We start from the raw sequence: 25,555 nt of genomic DNA, 5'->3' as shown, positions 1-25,555 counted from the left end.
CTCACTACACCATCACCCAGATCACAGTGGCTCAGCTGAGCAGCAAGGATGCTGTGGCAGTCAGACACAGGTCCACTCAGGCATCAGTTACTTACCTCACATCTCCTAACAGCCAACTTCTTAGAAGTGTTACCCTGTGTGAGAGAGGAGATCCCCACACAGACCATTCTGCAGCACAGCAACAGATCTCTGGACATCTGTAGCTTTGCCACAGGCACAAACACTGCTGGGCCAGTACTCAAGATTGTCTTATCCAACCTACAGCTCAACCACCAAGCCAAGAAAGATCACACTGCCTAGGGCCACGTTGAGTTTGGAACTGCTCTCAGAGCAGAGAGGTCACAACCTTTCTAGACAATCAGTTCCAATGTCTGAAATTCCTCATGGCAATTTTTGGTGGTTCCTAATAGCTTATCTGGGATTTCCCTCACTGATTTTTCATCAGAGGGCTGGAGAACCTCTGCTATGGGCACAGGCTGGGAGAGTTGGGGCTCTGCAGCCTGGAGAAAAGAAGGCTCCAGGGACACCTTAGAGCTGCATTTCAGTATGTGAAGGGGACTTCCAGGTAGGCTGGGAAGGGACTGTTCAGAAGAGCCTGTGGGGATAGGATGAGGGCAATGGTTTGAAAGTGGAGCAGGGCAGAGTTAGGTTGGACCTCAGGAGGGAGTTGTGCAGAAGGAAGAGTGGTGAGACACTGGCACAGGCTGCCCAAGGCTGTGCTTGAGGCCCTGTCCCTGCAGACCTTCAAGCTCAGCCTTGCTGTGTCCCTGTGCAGCCTGCTTTAGCTGGAGGTGTCCCTGCTGAGTGCAGGGGGTGGCCAAGATGCCCTCGCAGGGTTCCTCCCAACCTGATGGAATCTGTGAAGCAATACATGGTTGCAGGAAGTGTTTCTCTGACTTCTCCAACCCATCACACAGTCAAAGACTGCAGGAAGGCTTCCTCTCCTCCTTAGCATCCTTCTCTCCAGAATAAATAAGTTCACTCTCCCAGCTTCCCCTTCACCATGTGTTGCACTCCCTCCTCTCATTTTGACCAGCCCTTCCAGTGGGCTTGTTTCAGTACCTCACCATCAGCAGGAAGCCCAGGCTGGCCACAGCTCTGCTGCAGCTTTGGCAGGACTGACCTTCTGGCAGGCTTCTTCTCTCAGTGTGAGGGCTGGACTTGTGCTAACACAGCAGTGCAGACTCTCCTTATCACAGAATCATAGAAGGGTTGAACTCCAAAGATGTGGAGACAGACAACAAAAGCAAACAAAAGCCCTGGAGTTTGTGGGGTTTGTTGTTTCCTCCCTCCCCTGACAGGTAAACTTTAGCCTCTTCAGCCTCTGCCTTCTTATAGAATCACACAATAGTCTGGGCTGGCAGGGGCCTCCAAAGCTCATTCAGTCCAACCCCGTGCACTCAGCAGGGACATCCTCCACAAGAGCAGCCTGCCCACAGCCCTCTCCAGCCTCATCTTCAGTATCTCCAGCCATGGGCCCCAAACACCTCCCTGGCAACCTGTTCCAGTGTCTCCCCACCCTCACTGGCAAGAATTTCTTCCTAAGATTCCTTTGCCACCAATACCTTAAATTGCTCACAGTTAAGCTGCAGAAGTGTTCATCTCCATTTACAGGTATTACAGTAGAGGTTTTAGTTTGATTCCCTTTTACAGTTAGTGGAAAACCTGTTGGGTCCAGCTAAGACATCAAACTGAGATAACTCTTGACAGGATTCTCAAGAGAGGCAGTTCAGACTGTCACACACCAACAGCTGGCTCCACACACCTAAAAGAATTGATTTTGACAGAGGTGTCAAAAGCAAAACAGCAGTCTGGCACCCACCAGAAGAAGATGTCCTTGCAAACACCACAGCTGTGCTGTTTGCTTCCAGAGTGAAATGGAAGCATTGCCCTCCAAAACCCAACTGATTTTGAATGGCTCAGAGAAGAGCATTCATGCTCCCCTCAGTCAGAATTACTCACCCAGTCCAAAGTCTATAAGGTTTATTCTAGGCACTTTTGGCACCTGTAGCAAAAATCTGTCATCCTCTTGACCTAAGCAGCATTAGGCATGAGCAGCTACACACACAGCAAGCGCTGCAAGAGGGATGGCAATGCATCACAAGAGCCACTGCTTCCCGGCAAGGTTCAGAGACAATACATCACCTAGAAAGGTTCAGACTACCCTGGAATACTCTGCTGCTCTCTAGATTTAACCCAGAGGTATCACCTTCCCTTTGCTTCAGCTGTACAGCTCAGCTAGGTTTAAGAGAAGACTTCAGACAGACAAGGCAAACTAAAGCCAGCAAGTCCCAAAGACAGCTCAGCAAGCCTGTAACTGACCTAAAGATTCTGCATCTTTCCTGCACTAGAGCCCCAAGGAGGCTCACTGCCTTCTGCACCACCTCTTTGCCAGCTTCCTTTAGCACAGCTCCACTGAATTTCCTATGCTCCAGCAATGGGCAAGGCTGTTTTAGTCTGCTCTCCTGGAAAATAAGGTTTGAGATGAGAATGTGTATTTGGAGAACAAAGCAGAGGTGACTGGTGGTACCCAGCAATGGCTTCACCATGGGCAACTCATGCCTGACAGATTTGGTGGCTTTTTATGAGGAAGTCACAGCGACAGTGGAAAAAGGGAAGGGCAACTGACATCATCTACCTGGACCTGAGTAAGGCATCTGACTCTGTCCCACCTGGCAGCCTGGTCACCAAGCTGGAAACACACAGACTGGATGTGTGGAGCACTGCTAGGTAAGAATTGGCTGGATGGTGGCACACAGAGAGTGGTGATAAAGGACACAATGTCACCTGGAGACCAGTGCCATTTCCTCTGCTCCTGCCCCTTGGCACCAAGGAGCAGAGGCTGCCCCTCCCCCATCGCTCCAGCCTCCCTGCAAGGAGCTGCAGAGAGCAATGAGCTCTGCCCTCAGCCTCCTCTTCTGCAGCCTGCACCCTGCCAGCTCCCTCAGCCCCTCCTCACAGCCCAGCTGCTCCAGGCCCTTCTGCAGCCTCGCTGCTCTGCACAGGCTCCAGCCCCTCAGTGTCCTTCCTGCAGTGCAGGGCCCAGAGCTGAACACAGCACTCGAGCTGTGGCCTCCCCAGCGCTGAGCACAGGGGGATGGGCACCTCCTGTCCCTGCTGCCCACCCTGCTTCTAACCCTAGCCACACTGCCACTGGCTTTCTCTGCTGGCTCATAGTCAGTGACTGCCAACCAGCACCCCCAGGACCCTCTCCAAGTCTCAGCTTTCCACTCGCACATCCCCAGGTCTGGAGCTCCCCATGGGGTTGTTGTGACCCAGGTGCAGGACCTGGCACTTGGCCTTGTTGCACTTGATCCAGTGAGCCCCGGCCCATGGCTTTCAGTTGCCCAGAGCCCACTGCAAAGCCTCCCTACCCTCCAGCAGATGGACACAGGCACCCAGCTTGATGCCACCTGCAAAGCTACTGAGGGTGCCTCAATGTCCTCACCCAGCTCGCTGACATGGACGTTAAAGAGGACAGGCCCCAGCATTGAGCCCTGGTGACTGGGTGCCAGCCAGGCTTAGCTCCATTCCCCCCTCACTCTCTGGCCTTGCCAGCCTATCAGTTTTTCACTAAGTGCCAAGTGCACTTATCCAAGCCTTGGATCCTACAACAGTCTGTTGCTTGCTTGCACGGGTACCGCAGCACAGTAAAGAGCAGAAGGTCTGCAAAACAAAGGACAACATCCACGCCAGCTAGGCTCAACACACAACTACCTGTATCCAGTTACCTCCTTAGTCTCAATGCTGCCTGCATAGAACCTAAAGGCTTCAGCCACAGCACCACAGACACATTGTGCCCTGTGCTATGTAGAACACAAATCATAGAATCAAGCAGGTTGGAACAGACCTCCAAGCTCATTCAGTGCAACCTAGCACCCAGCCCTAGCCAATCAACCAGACCATGGCACTAAGTGCCCCATCCAGTCTCTTCTTGAACACCTCCAGGGATGGTGACTCCACCTCCCTGGGCAGCCCATTCCAATGCCAATCACTCTCTCTGGCAACAACTTCCTCCTAACATCCAGCCTAGACCTCACCCAGCACAACTTGAGGCTGTGTCCCCTTGTTCTACTGCTGGTTGCCTGGGAGAAGAGACCAACCCCACCTGGCTACAACCTCCCTTCAGGTAGCTGTAGACAGCAATAAGCAATCTCTTCAAAAGCACAAATGAGAGCATGGTTTGGGTTGGAAGTGACCTCCAAAGCTCCTCTAGTCCAAGTGCTCTGATGGTGGCTACTGCAAAGCCTTCTGCTCCTGCACTGCATTTATTAAAACACTTTTCCCGCAGCAGTTCCTCTCCAGCCACAAACACTTTGGTATTCATCACACAGAACTTAGCATCCAAATCACACAACTGTCAGGGCTGGAAGGCACCTCAAGTCTCCTGCTCTGGAGACTTTCAAGGCCTGTCTGGATGTGTTCCTGTGTGACCTGAGCTAGATTGTCTGGTCCTGCTCTGGCAGGGGGGTTGGACTTGATGATCTCCTGGGGTCCCTTCCAATCCCTGACATGCTCTAAGCCTGTGACTCTGTGATCATCCAGTTCCACATCCACCCTGCCACAGGCAGGGACACCTCACACTAGATCAGGTTTCTCACAGCCTCATCCATCCTGGCCTTAAAAACACCTCCAAGGATGAGGCTTCCACTACCTCCCTGGGCAACCTGTGCCAGTCTCTCACCACCCTCCTGCTGAAGAACTTCTTCCTAATGCCTAAATCCAGGAGAGAAAGCAATTGTTCAAGACTAACCTCTAAGGTTCTGTTATTGTATGCTGCTGCAGAGAAACCTCAGCAAAACCCACAAAGCCATTTCTTCAGGCACCCTGAAGCCCCCAGCAAGGCACCAGAACACCCAGCAGAGCTGGCAAGGTGAGCCTGGCTAGCGCTGTGACCTGGCACTGGGAAGAACTTGAAGCATGCTGGCAGGAGTCACTCCAGCTTCTGCTCTAATTCCTCACCACCTCCATTGTCACAGAATCATTCAGCCAAGGAGGCTGGAGAAGACCTCCAAGAGCACCGAGTCCAAACATAACCCAACTACCAGGACCACTAAATTCTATCCTGAGGCACCACACCTGCACGCTTCTTGTACACCTCCAGGGATGGGGACTGCACCACCTCCCTGAGCAGCCTGTGCCAATCCCTGACCACCTCTGCACCTAGTGTCCAATATAACTCCCCTGGCACAACTCAAGAGAAGAGACCAACCCCAGCTCAGGGAGGCTGGAGTGAGCAATGAAGTCTCTCCTCAGCCTCCTCTTCTCTACAATAAACACCCCCAGCCCCCTCAGCTGCTCCTCATATAACATCCTCCAATCCTCTCTCCAGCTTCCTTATCCTTCTCTGGATGCCCTCCAGCCCCTCTATGTCTTTTCCTGTGCTGTGGTGCCCAGAACTGAACCCAGCACTCAAGCTGTGGCCTCACCAGGACCCAGCACAGGGGCACCATCACTGCTGGACACTGTTTTTGGTCTAGGCCAGGCTGCTGCTGCCCTTCTTGGCCAGCTGGGCACAGCCTGGCTCACCTTCACCCAGCTGGCCACCAGTACCCCCAGGGTCCATCTCTGCTGGGCACTTTCCAGCCACTCTGCCTCCAACCTGGAGCCTTCCTGGGGTTGTTGTGCCCCAAGTGCAGGACCCAGCCCTTGGCCTTGTTGAATCTCAACCCCTTGGCCTCAGCCCATGGATGCAGCCTGTGCAGCTCCCTCTGCAGAGTCTTCCTGCCCCTCAGCAGCTCCACACTCCCTCCCAGCTCAGTGCCAGCCATATGCAAACTGACTGAGGGTGCCTGGATCCCCTCACCCAGACCACTAATAAAACCAGAACTAACTCCAGCACCAAGCCCTAAGGGACACCACCTGTGACCAGCCACCAGCTGGGTTTAATTCCTTTGTCACAACTCCTTGGGCCCAGCAAAGAGTCCACCTGTCCATGCCATGGGCCACAAGGGTCTTGAATGGAATGCTGTGGGAGACAGTCCTGAGCATAGGCTACCTACCTAGAGACAGTCCTGTAAGAGGCTGCTTTACAATCAAGAACAAAAATGAAGATAGTCTCTTCCCTGGAAAATGCAGGCAGGCAGCCCTGCGGGCACTGTGTCATACAACAGCCCTAGAAGCTGCCTCATTAGCATTATCTGCCCAGGAGCTCCTTCTCACTTTTAGCAACTCCTCCAAACAACAAACCCCACACCAAACAAAACCAAACCAAGAACTCAGCCTCAAGCAGCAGAATGCTGGGGGCTTGTGGGAATGCTCTCACATGCAAAACTGAGCAAGCATCAGGGAATCATCTGGAACAGCAAAGAGGGAGCAGCACAGGGAGCTCTGCACACTCATAGAAAGGCCTAGCAGTCTGAAAGGAACTTCACAGCTGAAGCCTCAAGACAGTCCCTGAGTGAGGCTCCCTGCCACAGACACAGCCTCAAAGCACTCCACTTCAGAAGCATCCACACAAACCAGCAGCCCTTGGGCACACATCTGGGTGTTTACTTAGCTTTGCATGACAGCAGCAGTGTTGTTTGCAGCCAGAGTGAAACACAATTTGATGCAGCACTGAAAGAATGGTAAAAAATCCTACTTTTCCTCTGCTCTAAGTTTAACTTAGCCTAATTAAGGTCATCTTTAATTAGCAGCAGTTGCTTTAAATCACAACATCTTACATGAAGGCAAGTATCAAACCTCGGGTATCAGACAGAGACCAAAGGTCTCCAGCACTCTCTTGGCAGTACATTTCAACACAGATAGAACCTGAGGGATTTTGAGCTTCTATTTCCCACTGCGGTTCACTGCCAGGCTGTAGAACACGGGCGGCAGGAGGGGGCGGCAGGAGGGGGCGGCAGGAGGGGGCGGCAGGAGGGGGCGGCAGGAGGGGGCGGCAGGAGGGGGCGGCAGGAGGGGGCGGCAGGAGGGGGCGGCAGGAGGGGGCGGCAGGAGGGGGCGGCAGGAGGGGGCAAGGAAAGCACTGTCACACAGCAAGATAAAAAGCATTCCAACTGCTCAGACCTCACCTCCAATCCTGGCTCCAGCTCTGCTGTGCCCAGCAGCAGAAGGACACAGAGCTGCTGGAGTGAGGCCTGAGGAGGCCACAAAGATGCTCCAAGGGCTGGACCAGCTCTGCTGTGAGCACAGGCTGAGGGAGCTGGGGGTGTGCAGCCTGGGGAGGAGAAGGCTCCAGAGGGACCTCAGAGCTGTCTGCCAGTGCCTGAAGGGATCCTGCAGGAAGGCTGCAGAGAGACTTGTGCTGAGGGTGTCTGAGACAGATCAAGGGGGAACGGTTTGAAAGTGAGGCAGAGCAGGGTTAGAGTGGAGCTGAGGGAGTTACCTTCAGTAGGAGGGTGGTGAGACTCTAGCCCAGGTTGTCCAGGGAGGCTGTGGCTACCTCCTGCCTGGATGTGTTCAAGGCCAGGTTGTATGAGGCCAAGAAGCATCCCTGCCCGTGGCGGGGGGTTAGACTAGATGAGCTCTGAGGTCCCTTCCAACCTCAGCCATTCTACAACACATTTCCTAGTTCTTTCACAGCTTGACTATCCAACTTTAAATGGATCTCAGAAGATATGTGGAAAACCTAACTACACTAAGCTTCACCTGCCCCCAGAAAGGTGAAACCATCTGAAGAAACCTGAATCTAAGGAATTGATTCTTTGCTCTGCCCTGCTGAGATCACATCTGGAATACTGTGTCCAGATTGGGGCTTCCCAGTTCAAGAGAGACAGGAAAATGCTGGAGAGAGTCCAATGTAGAGCCACTGAGGATGATCTGGGGACTGGAACATCTCTGCTGTGAAGAGAGGCTGAGAATCCTGGGGACGTTTAGTCCGAAGAGGAGAAGGCTGAGAGGAGATCTGATCAATGTCTATCAATACCTGAGGGGTGGGGGTCAGGATGAAGGTGCCAGGCTCTGTTTGGTGGTGCCCAGTGACAGCACAAGGAACAACAGGTGCAAGCTGGAACCCAGGAGGTTGCATCTCAAGATGAGGAGAAACTTCTTTGGTGTGACGGTGCTGGAGGCCTGGAGCAGGCTGCCCAGAGAGGTTGTGGAGTCTCCTCTGGAGCCTTTCCAACCCCACCTGGATGAGTTCCTGTGTGACCTGCCCTGGGTGCTCCTGTGCTGGATGCTGGACTGGATGATCTCTGGAGGTCCCTTCCAACCCCTAACACTCTGTGATTACTCACTGTAAAGGCTCTTAGTTGGGTAAGGAAAGACTGAAATTAAAATACATCTGTTTCAGAATAAACTTCAGTTCTCTTTCAAATCAGGATGGACACTGAGGAAAATTTGGAAGAACTATTCAGAAATATGGATCACACAGAAGTCTGCAGCTGATGTTTCACCAGTCTCAAGTTGTGCCGGCTGGATGTTAGGAAGAAGTTCTTCACAGAGAGAGTGATTTCCCATTGGAATGGGCTGCCCAGGGAGGTGGTGGAGGCACTGTCCCTGGAGGTGTTCAAGAAAAGACTGGATGAGGCACTCAGTGCCATGGTCTGGTTGACCAGATAGGGCTGGGTGATAGGTTGGACTCGATGATCTTGGAGGTCTCTTCCAACCTGGTTGATTCTATGATTCTATGATTGAACAGTTCCAGGATTCATAGATCAACAGAATGAATTGGATTGGAAAGGATCTTCAGGATCATCCAGTTCCAAACCCCTGCCACAGGCAGGGACACCTTCCACCAGCACAGGTTGCTCAAGGCCTCATCCAGACTGGCCATGAACACCTCCAGGGAGGAGGCAGCCACAGCCTCCCTGGGCAACCTGTGCCAGTGTCTCCCCACCCTTCCTCTTGACAGTTTCTTCCTTATCTCCACTCTCAGTCTCCACTTTCTCAGCTCAAAGCCATTGTCCCTCATCCTGGCACTCCCAGCCTTTGACACAAGTCCATCCCCAGTTCTCCAGCAGCCCCTTTGGGTATTGGCAGGCAGTTCTAAGATCCCCTGGAGCCTTCTCCTCTCCAGACTGCACATCCCAAGCTCCCTCAGCCTGTGCTCACAGCAGAGCTGCTCCAGCCCTTGGAGCATCTTTGTGGCCTCCTCTGGCCTCACTCCAGCAGCTCTGTGTCCTTCTGCTGCTGGGCACAGCAGAGCTGGAGGCAGGATTGGAGATGAGGTCTGAGCAGAGCAGAGCCAAGGGGCACAATCCCCTCTCTTGGCCTGCTGCCCACACTCCTCTGGCTGCAGCCAGCACACAGCTGCCTGCTGGGTTGCATGAAGGCACTGCTGGCTCCTGGGGAGCTGCTCAGCAACCAACATCCCCAAGGCTCTTTCTTCAGGGCTGCTCTCAGCCCACTCTGCACCCAGCCTGGGATTGGTCCAACCTGGCTGCAGGACCCTGCAGTTTGGGTGCTCTGTTTACTTTTGGCCTTGTCTTCTCAGGCCATGGTAAAGCCATCTGCTCTGCATTCTGCCACAACACAGGGGTTTGGTTTTTAGCTCATATGCTGATGTCTCTTCCACAGCAGCTTCATTACCTTTCTGCAACAAACGTACAAGTTCACACAGATCCTTCCAGAGCCTTCATGCTCTGAAATTCTCTTCTTTCTTACTGTCATTTTGGTTTGTCTCAGCATTATTAGCAGACCTGCAGAATACATCAGAAATGTACAATTCATAATTAAGCTGACAACATTCAGGTAGATCAGCATTTGAAATATCTCAAGATATTTACCTATGTGCTCCCAACACCTGTGATTGAGGTCTTCTGTTTTCTTTCCCCAAATTTTCCATCACAGCAAAGAAAACTCAATTTGGAAACATTTTCCCTTTCTCTGTTATAATTCCAAAGTGGTTTAAAATCCACTTTCACTGCTTTGATGCAATTTGAGTCTGATCTTTGCCAGCCAAGTTTGCAAGGCCATAAGCTCAACTTTGTCTGGAGAGAAGGTATTAAGTTTTGAACACCACATAAAGCTGAATTCACAATTTCAGGGATCACTCTGGGAAGCAGTAGCAGAACCCTGGTGATTAAGGGGGTTGGAGGGGGGAAGGAGAGGAGATGAAGAGTGACAAAGAGAATCCCTTCTGCAGAAGCTATGAATGCAGCTTCTTGTGTTTATTTCCTGCATCTCTCCATAGGTTCCCACTGAAAGGAGCAAAGTAGTGAGTGAAAGAATCCAGTGCTGTGAGAGTAAATGGAGCAAGAATGCTGGTGGGAGGAGTGCAACAGTTCCGTGTACAGAAACAGCTCCACTGTAGAAACCAAGCACATGGAAGTCTCAACCACAGCACCACCTCTCTCTGAGGAACTCCCTTCTGTGCAGGTGAGACAAGCAGAGGCAGGAGAAATACATCACTGCTGTAAGAGACTGCTCAGCAGCACCAGTCTGCCAGGGCTTGGAACACGACTGTCACACTTACAACCACTAATGGAAATCTCAGGCACAGTAAGCTTCTTTGCATTCAGTTCTTGATGCACTGAGTCAAACTCTTGGGAGCCTTGGTGCGTCTTAGATCACAACTACCCCATGAATGCTCCAGGCTTAGGGGAAAGCAGCTGGAAAGCTGCCTGGCAGGGAAAGACCTGGGGTGTTGGTTGAGAGCTGGCTGAAAACAAGTCAGGCTGTGCCTAGGTGGCCAAGAAGGTCACCAGCAGCCTGGCCTGGATCAGCAATGGTGTGGCCAGCAGGAGCAGGGAAGTGGTTTTTCCCCTGGAAAACAAGGGTAGGGAGGTCACACCCTGAGTGCTGGGCTGGAGGGCATCCAGAGAATACCAAAGAGGTTGGAGAGGGGTTTGGAGGGCATCATGTAAGGAGCAGCTGAGGGAGCTGGGGGTGTTTAGTCTGGAGAAGAGGAGGCTGAGGACAGACCTCATTGCTCTCTACAGCTCCCTGAGGGGAGAACGGAGCCAGCTGGGGGTTGGGCTCTGCTCCCAGGTATCCAGAGACAGGACAAGAGGAAGAATGCTTAAGTTGTGCCAGGGGAGGGTTAGGTTGGAGACTAGGAAATATGCCTTTGCTGCAGGATTGGACAGGGATTGGCACAGGCTGCCCAGGGGAGTGGTGCAGTCCCCATCCCTGGAGGTGTTGGAGAAACTGGATGTGCTGCTTCAGGACAGAGTTCAGAGGTCACTGCAGTTGGGTTAGAGTTTGGACTTGATGTTCTTGGAGGTCTTTTCCAACCTTATTGATTCTATGAGAATTTCCCCTGCAGGTATTCCCTGAAAATGGATCAGCAAGCAGGACTCTGAAGCCCTCCCACCCAACACATCAGTCAGGTCAGGAGATCAGTTTAGTTCTCCATTGACCTCCCTAGAGAAGTTGCACAGACAAAACCACGTCTGGCCCTGTGCCATCCTCATCCCTGCTTCAAAGGATCAAAGTACAACATGTGTTGGTCCAGCAGCAGAGCAGACAACAGCACAGCTCACGTGTCACTTCAGAAGGCATTTTTTTCCTTCCTTAGATTTTGTCCATCTTTAGCTGGATAATGGGAAAGCTTCTCTGAGGTCACTATGCTTTAGGTGAGCTTACAGCCACAGGGGAGATGAGAGGGGGAAATCAAGTGAGCAGCAGTTCATGGAGAGCAGCAAGAAGCAGCTTGTCAATGAAACCACCCAAGCAAGGGAGAAATCCAGAACCCCCTCTATGCAGCTCTGCCACCTCCATCTTCTGCCACAAAGGAACAACTTCTGTACCTTTAAAGCACCGCAGGCAGAAAGTCTTCAGAGCTTCAGCACATGAAGAAGATGCTTAAGTTTTTACTCAGTGTTATATCCAGTGATTCCCAGGATAGCTTGGGTTGGAAAGGACCTTCAAGATCATCTCTTTCCAATCCCCTGCCACGGGCAGGGACACCTCTTACCAATCCAGGTTGCTCAAGGCCTCATCCAGCCTGGCCTTGAACACCTCCAGGGAGAGGACATTCACAATCTCCCTGGGCAACCTGTGCCAGTGTCTCCTCACCCTCACTGCCAAGAATTTCTTCTTCATCTCCAGTCTCAGTGTGCTCTCCTCAAACTTCAATCCATTGTCCCTTGCCCTGTCATTCCCAGCCCTTGTCTGAAGTCCCTCCTGAGCTTTCTGGAAGCTGCTTCAGGTACTGGAAGGCTGCTCTAAATTCTCCCTGGAGCCTTCTTCTCTCCAGGCTGAACAGCCCCAACTCCTGCAGCCCGATTTCTAGGAAATCTCTTTGATTTAAGACCAATTTTTACATCATGTCAGCTTTTTCTCCCAAGAAACACTTCAATTTTTCAGAGGACTGGAGCACCTCTGCTATGGGGAGAGGCTGGGAGAGTTGGAGCTGTTCAATCTGGAGAAAAGAAGGCTCCAGGGACACCTTAGAGCTGCATTTCAGTGTCTGAAGGGGACCTACAGGCAGGCTGGGGAGCAACTGTTCAGAAGGGACTGTGGGGATAGGACAAGGGGCAATGGTTTGACAGTGGAGCAGGGCAGATTTGGTTGGATCTGAGGAGGAAGTTGTACAGAAGGAGAGTAGTGAGACACTGGCACAGGCTGCCCAGGGCTGTGCTTGAGGCCCTGTCCCTGCAGACCTTCAAGCTCAGCCTTGCTGCGTCCCTGTGCAGCCTGCTCTAGCTGGAGGTGTCCCTGCTGAGTGCAGGGGGCTGGTCAAGATGCCCTTGGAGGGTCCCTCCCAACCCGATGCAATCTGTCAATCTCTAAATAGGCTTTGCAGTACTTATCATGCAGTAGGAAGAAGTCTGGTGAAGCTACATTTCCTCCTGCAGATAGGCCTTCACCTGTCACAGGGACATAAAACTGCAGGTTACCTCCAGCAGGCAGAGAAGTCCTCCTCCCCTGCAGCTCCACAAACACACACAGGCACAGCAGTCACACTTCTGCTGCTACTGCAAACCAGGACTGTACACACAAGTTACTCTAGTCGGAAGGAAGCATACCAAAGTCATCTTAGGGGAAAATAAACATCAGAGCTTTGCTGACACTGAACCAAAACTTTCAAGGCTAGCTATGAATTCAGAATTTGTGTCTCTCTGTGTTCAGTGTTGACTGAAGGACACAGAATGGACTTGTGCTAGTTTGAAGATGGCTAGAATGTTTTGGTGAGTAGAACTAGATTCCAGGCTGTGAAAGGGAAACAATGGTGAAGTCTACTTCACTCATAGGCTTGCTGAGAGGTGTAAGAGCAAGAATTCAAACATAGATAAGGTAGTTGCTCTCTGTCTGGGCTGTGGGCTGTATTTTTCTCTCTAACCTAACCTGATGAATCCACCTGCTTCCTAACCCCCCTGGTCGACCCCCCATTCCTCCCTGGGCACAAGGCAATGTCTGGGGTAAGGCAGAGGGGTAAGGAGAATGTGGAAGGGTGGTTGTGAGCTCCTCCTACGGACTCAGGTTTCTGGGAGGGCTGTTGTGTTTCTGTATTACCTTTCACCTTGCATATTTCTGTATGTAACTCTATATACTGTAAATATCTGCTTGTACCTTGAGCTAAGCTGTAAATAATAAGCTTCATTCAATTTCCAGAGCCAGCTGAGTCTAGCCTGGGTGATTTACAAAGTGGGGGGGGGAGGGCGGGCAACACCCAAACCATCACAGGACTAAAGCAAGCGAGGCTGCTCCCTGCGGTGCCTGTGCTCCACACAAGCAACACTGACCACATTCTGAGACAACGATTCAGAGCTGCAGCGACTGCAAAACCTTTGCAGACTGCCAAAGTTCAACTAACTAAGCCTCAGTGATTCCTCACCCTGGGCTGGTCACAGCAGCTTCATTTGGGATTACAAACCAGCTTCCCTGGATGAAACCAAGTTGAGAATGAAGGTGAAGACAAACACTTTGGGATTTGCTGCCCAGCACAACACCAACACCTAAAGCACTAACAGTTCACCACCCCTCTGTGCTTTCTCCAGCAAAGTGGAACAAATCCATCACTCTGGGAGAAGGCTGTTTTCCTAGATGGGAAGACTCTGTGAAAGCAGTTACATTAGAAGAGTGAGTGAGGAAGGCCCAAGGCCCAGTTTAACACAGGGGCACTTCCCCTGGAGCTGCACTGCCAGCCAGGGAACTTGCTCCTCACTCCAGAACAAAGTCTGCAGTGAGGAGCATCCCAAAGACACGGGATGCTGCTGGGGGATGAAAGCAGCCTGAGGGTTTAACATCATTATAGGCAGAATCCCAACTGAAGATACATGCAAAGAGACAGGAAGTCAGCAGCGCCAACATACACCAACATACTGATCAACAGCCTGGATGAGGGCAGAGAGGGCACTGCCAGCAGGTTTGCTGATGACACCGAAGTGGGAGCAGTGGTGACACTCCTCAGGCTGTGCTGCCTAACACGGGCCTAAGGTCTGAGGGAGCAGAGCAACAGGTGTCTCACTGCAGCATGACAGCAGCAGCACAATGGGAGTGACACATACAGAACAAACCCCAGCCCAGCCAGATGAGAGCTGCAGAGGGTGGAGGCTGTGTGTAGCTGCAGAGCATATGTGGGGAAAGGCAAGAAGTCTAAAATCAAGCACAGGGCAGGAGCTGCAAAGCTGTGGGCAAGCACTGACAGCAGGCTGAGCTGTCACACCAGCTCACTCTAGAAAAGGGTGAGCAGGAGCTGCTCCCTTTTCCCACACACACAAATGCTCTCTTTCCTCCTGCTAAAACTGCCAGTGGCAGGAGCAGTGCAGGATGCCTGCAGGTCAGACAACTTTGTGCTTTGTCTATTACACAAGACAACACCATGAGGTCTCCTTCTCTGGAGGCGTTCCAAACCCGCCTGGACACGTTCCTGTGCAACCTAACCGAGGTGACCCTGCATTAGCAGGGGGGTTAGACCAGGTGATCTCCAAAGGTCCCTTCAACCCCCAGAGTGGTGATTCTGTGATTCTGTGTCCACATGGAAGCACACAAAGCCATTCTGAGACTGTGAGAAGAGGCATGAGCAGAGAAGCTTGATCGCAGACAACACAAACTGCCTCATGCCTCCCTTCCCATGGGCTACCATGAAAGCTTCAGTACGCTGAAGGTGCCTGAAAAGTCAGGGCAAAGCCATGAGCCAGGCAAAGAGATCAAGCACGGTTCAAAAAGAACAAGAAGCATCTCACACAAGGTGAGCTGTGTGCCAAAGCTGGGGCTGTAGGTCCAAACCACTAAGAATGGGCTTAGAGCTATGGAGACTGAGCCTCAACGACCTCAGTACTGAGTTATCCCAAGACAAACAAACAACAGCTCCACAAAAACACACCCAGATTTCTTCAAAGAGCAGACTTATTTTCTTTTACCTCTAATCTCAATTTCTCCAAGTAATTAAGTTTGGAATGCTGTATGCCTTAAGAGTTTCCATTAAGTTCAAATGAAGATTACACTTGAAAGTTTTCCTCACAATTGTAGTCTGGAGAAGAGGAGGCTGAGAGGAGACCTTATCAATGTCTGCTAATACTGAGGGGTGGCTGTCAGGAGGATGGAACCAGGCTCTGGTCAGTGATGCCCAGAGATAGGATGAGGGGCAATGGATGTAAACTCAATCACAGCAAACTCCATCTCAACATGATGAGAAACATTTTCACTCTGAGAGTGCAAGCAGTGGAACATCTCCTGTGAGGCCAGGCTGAGGGAGCTGGGGCTGGGAGCTGGCAGCAGAGGAGCCTGAGGGCTACCCTCAGTGCTGTGCCAAAGGTGTGCAGGGCAGTGTCAGGAGGACACAGCCAGGCTCTGCTCAGGGGTGGCCGAGGACAGCACAAGGGGCACTGGGGGCAAGCTGGAGCAGGGGAGGTGCCAGGGAACAGGAGGGGAAACTTTGTCCCTGTGAGGGTGCTGGAGGCCTGGAGCAGGCTGCCCAGAGAGGTTGTGGAGCCTTCTCCTCTGGAGCCTTTCATGCCCCACCTGGATGTGTTCCTGTGTGCCCTGCCCTGAGTGCTCTTGCTCTGGCAGGAGGTTGGCCTGGAAGATCTCTGGAAGTTCCTTCCTTCTGTGATTCTGTATGGTACAGTCTTTGCTGTCACTCCAGTGATATGAAGCCTCATTACAAGAAGCCCACCAAATGCATACAGCAACCAAGCCTTCACCTTGAAGGAACAAGATGACCTCTATGAGCACCATGGAATAGGCACTACAAGAACACTGAAGCTTTTCCAAAGCTGAAACCTTAATGTGATCCTAAATTTGGGCAGGAACAGCTTCAGAAAGCTTTGGCCATTTGCCCTAATACAGACATTCCCATTCTCTCTTCCTGCTCTTCCAACAATCATCCCAAGAACATCAGTACCTAAACCTCTGTGGCTTTCTCAATTAGCACCAACTTGATTACTCCACACAAATCATCAGCTGCTGTAAAATCTCCACAAGCTGACACTTAGGTACTGCAGGCACCATAAGACAAACCCTGCTCTTCTTCCATCATATTATTCACACTCCAGTCACATTTTGGCACTTAACTGAGCACACAAAGCTCTGGTACCCAACACTGATAATCATGGAAAACAAACTGTCAGATTGACACAATGTTCTTACTTTGAGCAGTTCAAAATAATGAAGGCAGTGGTAAACAGGAGCGAGGAGCAGCCGGGGTAGAACATACTGAACAGCTTCTTTAAAGCCTTCACCTATTGACTACAAACAAAGTGAGTTTCAGTCTTAAAACAATACATGCATTGAAGCAACAATAGAATGGAATTGAAACTGTAATGGCAGTCATAAGGGCCACTTAAAAGGCAGTTACCTGCAGGTAAAACGCAGCTCCTGGCTTTGATAACTGACTTAGGAAATGGTCATGGAATCCAGGGCGCAGGATGTCCTGTGCATATGATTCGTATGGATCAAATGCCAGCTCCTAGGAGAGAGACAGAATCAGTCCACAAACCTGACTGAATATCCAAGCTTCCTCCCTCCAACAGCAAATGCAGACACAACGTAGCAGAGAAACTGAGTGAAATGCAACAAGGACAAGGGTAGAGTCCTGCATCTGGGAAAGAACAACCCCAAGCTCCAGTGCAGGTTGGAGAGCAGCATAGGGAAGAGATACCTTGGGGGGCCTGGTGGGCAGAAGGGTGCTGACAAGCCAGCAAAGTGTCCTTGGGGCCAAGAAGGCCAAGGGCATCCAGGGGTGGATTAGAAGGGAAGTGGTGAGTAGGTTGAGAGAAGTTCTCCTGCCCCCCTACTCTGCTCAGGCCACACCTGGAATATTGTGTCCAGTTCCGGGCCCCTCAAGTCCAGCAGGACCTCAGGGAGCTTATTAAGAGAGTCGAGTCCAGAGCACCAAGCTGCTGCAGGCAGTGAGCATCCCCTTGAGGCCAGGCTGAGGGAGCTGGGGCTTGGGGCTTGCAGCAGAGGAGCCTGAGGGCTGCCCTCAGTGCTGTGCTAAAGATGTGCAGGGCAGTGTCAGGAGGACGCAGCCAGGCTCTGCTCAGGGGTGGCCAAGGGCAGCACAAGGGGCACTGGGGGCAAGCTGGAGCAGAGCAGGTGCCAGGGAACAGGAGGGGAAACTTTGTCCCTGTGAGGGTGCTGAAGGCTTGGAGCAGGCTGCCCAGAGAGGCTGTGGAGTCTCCTTGTCTGGAGCCTTTCCAACCCCACCTGGATGTGTTCCTGCCCTGGGTGACCCTCCTCTGGCAAGGGGTTGGCCTGGATGATCTCTGCAAGTATCTTCCAGCCCCTACCCCTCTGTGATTCTGTGAGATTCTTCTGCATATTTTTCCAAAACACTTACAGAGAACAGTTAAGAGTTTTGTGAGTACAAACTCAGGGAGTAATTCAGACTGGAAGACATCTCTGGAGGTCAGCTGGTCTAATTCCCTACTCAAAGCAGGACCCACCTCAGACACAAATCCAGATCCAGCATCAAAGCTGGCTGAGGTTGCTCAGAGAACTCATCCAGTTGAGTTCTAAGTACCTCCAAAAAAAAGAGACACCAAAATCTCTCTGGGCAGTGTACTGTAATGTTCAGTTGCTCTGGTTGAAGACTTTTTACCCAAGGTTTCTAGGCAGGTTTGCTCTTCTCTCCTCATCTTGATTCTCTGCTGCAAACACTCAGTAAGTGCTTGCCTCAGTCTAGTCTACACCTACCCTTGAGGTAACCAAAGACAGCAAGGAGATCTTCTTCCACAGCCTTCTAAAACTGAGTGACCCTAGCACTTTTAACCCTTTTTGTACATCGTGGGCCTCAACTCCTTAACCAAGTCAAGCAAACCGTGGACTGGGAACAACAGGAATGGACACAGTATGTCAGCTCCACGCTCCTCACCAAGCTGAACTCCAGATGAGCTGCAGCCCTCTTTATACCATTTCCACCTGCATTCCTCCTGGGAAGTCTGTGTTTCTGTTTGAATCCTAGAATTAGTTAGCTCCAACCATTAGCCTAACACTACCAAGTCACTAAACCACCTCCCTCAGCACCCTGTCTAAATGTCTTTTAAATATCTCCAGGGATGGTGACTCAAGCACTGTCCTGGGCAGCCAGTTCCAATGTTTGACAACCTTTTTACTGAAGAAACTTGTCCTGAGGTACAACATAAAACTCCTCTGCTGCAACTTGAATCATAGAATTACAGAATCAGTCAGGGCTGGAAGGGACCACAGGTATCATCCAGTTCCAACCCCCTTGCCATGGGCAGGGACACCTCACATTAGATCAGGCCTTTTGGAGCCTCATCCAGCCTGGTCTTAAACACCTCCAGGGATGGGGCTTCCACCGTCTCCCTGGGCAACCCATTCCAGTCTCTTATCACTCTCATGCTGAAGAACTTCCTAACATCCAGTCTGAATCTTCCCATTTCTAGCTTTGTTCCATTGCCCAGTCCTGTCACTTCCTGACAGCCTGAAAAAGTCCATCCCCAGCTTTCTTATAGCCCCCTTAAGATCCTGGCAGGCCACAATAAGGTCACCTGGGAGCCTTTTCCTCTCCATATGGAACAGTCCCAATTCTCTCAGTCTCTCCTCACAGCAGAGCAGCTCCAGCCCTCTTGATCATTCTCATAGCCCTTCTCTGGACATGCCTCTAGCACTTCCACATCCCTCTTGTACCAGGGACTCCAGAATTGGATGCAGTATTCCAGGTGGGATCTCAGCAGTGCAGTGTAAAAGGCAGGATCACTTCCCTGGCCCTGCTGCCCACACTGCTCTTGCTGCAGCCCAGGCTCTGGTTGCTCTCTGGGCTACAAGAGCACACTGCTGGCTCATGCTGAGCTTCTCTTTCACCAGCACCTCTAAGCCCTTTGCTTCAGGGCTGCTCCCAAGCCAGGCACTGTCCAGCCTATACTGGTGCTTGGCATTGTCCTGACCCAGCTGCAGGACCTTGCACTTGGTCTTGTTGAACTTCATGAGGTTGACTTGGGCCCAGCTCTGCAGCCTGTGCAGGTCCCTCTGGATGGATCCCTTCCCTCCAGCTGTCAGCCACACCACATAGCTTGGTGTCATCAGCAAACTTGCTGAGGGTGCACTCAGTGTCACTGTCCATGGCACCTATAAAGATGTTAAACAAGACTGGTGGCAGGACTGATCTCTGAGGGACTCCACTTGTCAGTGGCCTCCACTGGCACATGAAGCCATTGACAGCCACTCTCTGGGTGCAGCCATCAAGCCAGTTCTTTATCCATCCAGTGGTCCATCCATCAAACCCATGTGTCACCAGCTAGGAGCTCAGGATGTGGCATGGGACAGTGCCAAAGGCCTTGCTCAGGCCCAGGTAAATGACTTCAGTTCCTTAGCCCTCCCTGATTAATGTTGTGACCTGTTCATAGGTTTGTCAGGCAGGATTTGCCCTTGGTGAAGCCATGCTGACTGTGCCAATTCACCTCTTCACTATTCTTCTGTCTCAGTAGTGCCTCCAGGAGGATCTGCTCCATGATCTTACTGGGCACAGAGGTGAGACTGCCTGGCCTGGAGTTCCCTGGTTCTTCCTTCTTACCCTTTTTGAAAATGGGGGTTCTGTTTCCCCTTTCCAGTCAGTGGGGACTTGACCAGACTGCCATGACTTTTGGAGTATAATAGAGAGAGGTTTAGCAACCTCATCTGCCAGTTCCCTCAGCACCCATAGGTGCATGCCATCGGGTCCCATGGACTTGAACACTTTCAGGTTCTTCAGGTGGTCATGAACCTGATCTTCTCGAGAACCTTTTCCTCTTACCTCATTGCTTGCTGCCTGGGAGAAGAGACCAAGCCCATCCCATGACAGTCTTTTGTCAGGGAGTTGCAGAGGGCACTGAGGTGTCTGCTCAGTCTCCTTTTCTCCAGAGTAAGCAACCCCAGTTCCCTCAGCAGCTCCTCTTAAGGCTTGTTCTCTAGAGCCTTCATCAACCTTGTCACTCTTCTTTGGGCACTCTCCAGCATTTCAAAGTCTTTCTTGTAATGAGGGGCCCGAGTTTGACTAAACAAGAAGCTCCAAACTCTGCTACACCTACCCTTTACTTAAGGGACTGGGAATGCCTTTGCCTTTCTGCCCCTTCTGCCTTTGCAAACAAACCAGCTCCCCCTTCTACCCTCCAGGTGACCCTGCTCTCCCAAAGCCTAGGGATTTCAGCCTGCTCATTTCCTGCACTTGCTCAGGACCTTAAACTCTACCATCCTTGCCACCTGTGGCCAAGCCTGCTATTAGCTATGATGTTTCTGCCAGCTCCCTCCTGCTCAGCGCAGCACCTTTCTTAGGTGGCGCATCACAACGTGCCACAGCAATCCTGCCCCAGCACCCTCCAGAATTCTCCTGCATTACCTGAACCACAGCAAGTTCTCCATCCAGATGTCAGGAACATCGTTCTCCCAAGAGACCTAGGGCCTCTGATAAGGAGAAGACTCCTACTTGTTTAGAGGTTTTGGCTGCTTCAGTAGTCTTTGCAGGAGAAGCTTTACTACAAAACGCTCTTTGGTGGCCTCCTCCTTTAGCCCTGATCCTTAAGCATTCAATTAGCTCTCCTCACTCATTCCATAACAGAGCTCCATGTGTTCCAGCTGATCTTCTGGTAAGCTTCCTGGCCTCCTCTTCCCCACCTGTCCTTCCTGAATGCCTCCCTCATGCAGCCCTTCCTGCCACATCACTAATTCCAGTTAGGAGATAGTTCAGCAACTGTGCAGGCTCCCAGATGCTGCTCTCTGTACATGAGCACATGCACCCTGGGGGACACAGATGCTTCAGCTGCATCTTCAGCCACCCCAGCTTCTCAGAACCAAGGTGCAGTTGTGCTTCCCATTATGCACATCCCCTTCTCACAGTTCTTCAATCTGCAAGCCTTGGACTCCACCCATGAACGAGTTTAGCTCAAAAGCCTTCCTCAGCAGCTTAGCAAGCCTGCTGGCCAGGACCACCTTCTTCTGCTTCATCTCTCCACAGCAGTCCTGACCCACAGCTGATTTCCAGGGCACTTCCATTTCTCTCAAAGTCTACTCACAAGTGTGTCATTTTCTGGATTACTTGTTTGGTTTTTTTTTTTTCCTTGAGCCCTCTAAAGTTTCAACAAGCCTACATAAAAGCTGAAGTTTAGAGCAGCACCCTCAACAAACAGGCTGCCTGTTCACCCTGCTGGGGCTGGAAGAAGAGATCTCCACCTAAACAAAGGCAGCTTGGACACAAGAGCACTTTGTATCAAAGTGCAAGTCATTAAAATACACATGAACAACAAAAAACAACCCCCAGCCCAAGTATTATCTTACCTCTGCCATGTCTTCAAAACAGCTGCCTACTAGTGGATGAGGACTACCTTCATCTGTCATTTCAACAGTGTCTTCTATATGACCCAATAACTTCACACTAAGTTCATGAATATCTGAGATACGACTAAATATATTTTCTACGTCCTGCAAAAAAGCAGCAGAACCAGACAAAAATCAACAGGGAATTGGGAGATGGCTTCCAAAATGAATGACAAAAGTACATAATGATATGATAGGAAAGCCAAATCCTGCCTGAAATAGGACAAGTTTTTATATTTCAAACACATACACATATGTATTCTGTGTAAGTTCTACTACAGAACTTATGTGTTAACTAATGACTACATACAGTAATTCTCTGTTATTCTGTTCTACAGTAAATACTATCAATATGCACAACTGTGCAATGTGGCAGAGAACAGTGACAAATCACCTTCAATGACAGGCCTGCAAGTGAATATATCAGAAATTAGGTGGTTTCTTCCTCCTACAGTTCATAGATTCATGAAACGGTTTGGGTTGGAAGGGACCTTAAAGGCCATCCAGTTCCAACCCTCCCCTGCAGGGACACCTCCTGCCAGCCCAAGTTGTTCAAGGCCTCATCCAGCCAGGGAGGAGGTAGCCACCACTTCCCTGGGTAACCTGCTCCAGTGTCTCACCACCATCCCTGGAAAGAACTTGTTCCTAAATTTCCACAAATCCCTTCTCCTCACAACCACCTCTTTGCTATTTGCATTTCAGAACTGGAGATGAGCGCTTCCTCTGCCACTGATACCTTAAACTGGACAGAGTTAAGCTCTAGAAGTGTTCTTCTCCATTTACAGATGTTACAGGAGAGCTTTTTCCCTTTGTGGATTGTCCAATACTTACATGAGATGAGAACAGCTTGGAGTTGGAGGCGTATGGCTCTCTAAAAACTCTGATAATGAGGTTTAGTTCCCTTATATATTGTCGAACCTCTGCCATAAAGGACTTCACTAGGTCATAATAGGTTTGCTCCCCTGAGGTGGAGGGTTCCTCATCAGATAAAGTTAGTGTACTTAAATCTTCTACATCTTGATGGAACATATCCATTAATACCTAGATAGCAGAGAGAGGGAAATGAGCAGAGTGAAAAGAACTTCTTTTCAAGAGCTACCAGTAAGGCACCAGCAAAGGAAGTCTCTTTTTCCCACGCAATCAGCAGTATGCACTACCAGGCCACAACTGTCTGAGGAAAACAAAAGCAACATCATTGCAGTGAGCTTGCAAGCCATCATTTACAGTGGCAGTTCACAGATTCACAGAATGCTTTGGGTTGGAAGGGACCTTAAAGACCATCTAGTTCCAAACCCGCTGCCATGGGCAGGGACTCTTCTCACCAGCACAGGTTGCTCAAGGCCTCATCCAGCCTGGCCTTGAAAACCTCCACCCACAACCTCCCTGGGCAACCTGTGCCAGTGTCTCACCACCTTCAATCTCAACAATTTCATCCTCATCTCCAGTCTCAGTCTCTCCTCTCCCAGCTCAAAGCCCTTATCCTGTCACTCCCAGCCCTTGTCAAAAGTCACTTAGCCCAATCAACCACCCCCACCCCCAAATCAAGCCTGAACTGCCTCTGAGGTACACATACCCCTAGTAGTTACTGTACTCTCTTCTTTTGAGCCAGCTTCTGAAGCAACTCTGTTATCTGAAGTGTAAAGGTGTGTGGCATTTTGGCTCTTCAGCTTTAACAGCAGTCACACAGGGTGTGCTCAGAGCCCTGTAATCCATCTCTGATCAACACTGGACATCTGCCTTTAACTTCTGACTTCTCTTGTTAAAACAGACCCTGGAGGAAGGGCACCAGCTTTGAAAAGGTTGTAGTCACATTGACTACCTAAAGACCTCCAAAAGCTTTGACTACCAGAGGTCCCAATTCATACAAGAAAGGCTTACTAAACACAATCATTTGATCTTCTCAAGAGAAGTAGACCACTGAACACTTCTTCCACACGTGGTATTGGAGCCAGGGGTTGGTAAAATGGCTTAGCAGGTGGCAAACAGAAATCACACTCTGGGTTGTTTTCAAGACACTCAAAGAACATCCTTAAAGGTAAATGAAAGAAGCTGACCACAAATTAGTAGAAGGCTCCTAGTTTGAGGTGTCTTTAGCAGAAGGGAAGCCTAAAGCAGGTCCAAAACCAGTCTATGATGATGCAGTACATCTTAACAACAATCCAACATACAAGATGACTTTGTCCTGGGACAGACAGATGGGACAGGATTTCTAACCAGACCTGTTGCCCTGAAGACCTGAAGTGGATCAAGCAATACATGTGAACTTGAAAATGAAGAAGTTGAATGCTACCTGCCAGCCTCCCCTCCAAGAGACAGAAATGAAAGCCATGGCAATCTGTGCTACTGCAGAGACCGACCTGACTACTGCCCACTGCTGGAAAGACTGCAGGTGCAGGCCTGTAAATACTCCTCTGAGGACCACAGGAGGGAAGGCTAACACACTGAACATGGAATGGGAGTTTAGAATGACAGAAAACAGAATGAAAAAGTGTTTTGGCAACTGGGGACCAAGAGTTTGACCTTCTGAGGGAGCCACGAGACGTTTCCCCTGGTCTTTGCAGTCCAAGGAGTCATTCCCTAAAGCATGCTCCAGGCACTTCTTCAGAAACCATGCCAGTTAGCCAAGAGGAGAGGGTGACTCTGCAGGAGAACACCTGGGCATCTGTGAGTTCAAGAGACGAGGTGAGAGGTTCATCAGGTATGAACATGGGTAGAAATGCACCTACCTGAAGCAGTCACTCTTCACTCAAGTCTTGTCCTAACACTCCTCAACAAGACACAGCTCTAGTGAGGAGGGAAATGGGCGCACAACAGGTTCTTTCTCCTAGTGAGGCAAAGGACCTTGCTACACACCCTGGTCTTGAACTTCTCTGAAAGCAGAACCATCAACACGTTGGCATTAAGACAGGCTTCTTCTGAAGCTCTAAGAACAGAAGGTGATTAATCTTTCAGAGCCAGTGAATGCAACTCCACAGTCATGAGGGGAATTCTAACTCATCCTGGGGACTGAGGCATTACAGGGTCACTGCAGTGATCCTACAGGGCAGGAAGCTGCAGGAAATAGTGCAGGGATTCAAGGAGGCCCCAGTATTTGTACCTTTACTTCACGGACGCACCTCTAGCACATATTTGAGCTAGAAGACCCCAGGCTGTATTTACTCCTTCTGAATCTCACTGCTATGAAATCCATGGGAATACAATAAAGTAACTACAGGATGCACCAAAACCCCTGCACTCAGCTAGGTCTAACATCATGAGGTATCTCCACAGAAGACCTCCGTAAGGACTCTAGATCCCAAAATGCTTGTTGAGAGCACTGCAGCATCCCCATGTCAGCCCTTATGCAGTTATGCAGGAGGCAGCTGCTGGCACATGAAGGGATTTGAACAAAGTCGAATTTAAGAAGTTCCATTTTGACAGAAGGACAAAATTCTTTAATTTAAGGGTGCTGGAGCATGGGTGCAGGCTGCCAGAGAGCTGGTGGAGTCTCCATCTCTGGAGATATTCCAAACACACCTGGATGCATTCCTGTGTGACCCTCTTTAGGTGAACTTGCCTTGGCAGAGGGATTGGTCTCCATCTCCAAAGGTCCCTTCCAATCCCAATCATGCTTTGATGTCACCTAGACTGCAGATATTGAATTTAGAGCACATGAGAAATGGCCAGAAGAAAAGCAGCCTACATTTTGACAGAGTTTGGTTTGTGCAGACAAGGCAAAACTTTCCAGATGGATGGATGGATGGCACAAAGGCAAGTGGGAAAGTGCCCGAGAAGAAAAAAATTGGCACACAGAGCCAGGAAACTGTTCTGTTTGTTCTCCTACAAAAAACAAAACCAAGCAAAAAACGAGTTATGGAGAGGGACATAACAGGCTAGGAACTGTCTCAATGCAACTGGCCAAGAAAGCTCCCTGGGAGCACCTTCCAATGGCTTGTTCTGCTGAAGCAGTAAAGCAAGAGGCCTGCTTTAGAGC

General features: G+C 50.6%; 1 protein-coding gene across 2 annotated transcripts in view; it reads right to left on the bottom strand.

The window, feature by feature from the left end:
- The window catches only part of SOS1 (SOS Ras/Rac guanine nucleotide exchange factor 1), a 70,042-nt gene that overhangs the window by 27,885 nt on the left and 16,602 nt on the right, over window positions 1–25,555 (bottom strand). For both annotated transcript variants that reach the window (XM_064146253.1, XM_064146254.1), the window contains exons 5-8: window positions 22,414–22,623; window positions 21,544–21,687; window positions 16,628–16,738; window positions 16,420–16,518 (exon numbers count right to left, since the gene is read on the bottom strand). In XM_064146253.1, the coding sequence (XP_064002323.1) occupies window positions 16,420–16,518; window positions 16,628–16,738; window positions 21,544–21,687; window positions 22,414–22,623 (564 nt within the window). The remainder of the gene's footprint in view (window positions 1–16,419; window positions 16,519–16,627; window positions 16,739–21,543; window positions 21,688–22,413; window positions 22,624–25,555) is intronic.

The sequence above is a fragment of the Pogoniulus pusillus genome, chromosome 7 (assembly GCF_015220805.1).
Source record: "Pogoniulus pusillus isolate bPogPus1 chromosome 7, bPogPus1.pri, whole genome shotgun sequence".
NCBI classification, from domain to species: domain Eukaryota; kingdom Metazoa; phylum Chordata; class Aves; order Piciformes; family Lybiidae; genus Pogoniulus; species Pogoniulus pusillus.
The sequence above is the reverse complement of the archived record's forward strand: the minus strand, read 5'-3'. Positions and strand labels throughout refer to the sequence as shown.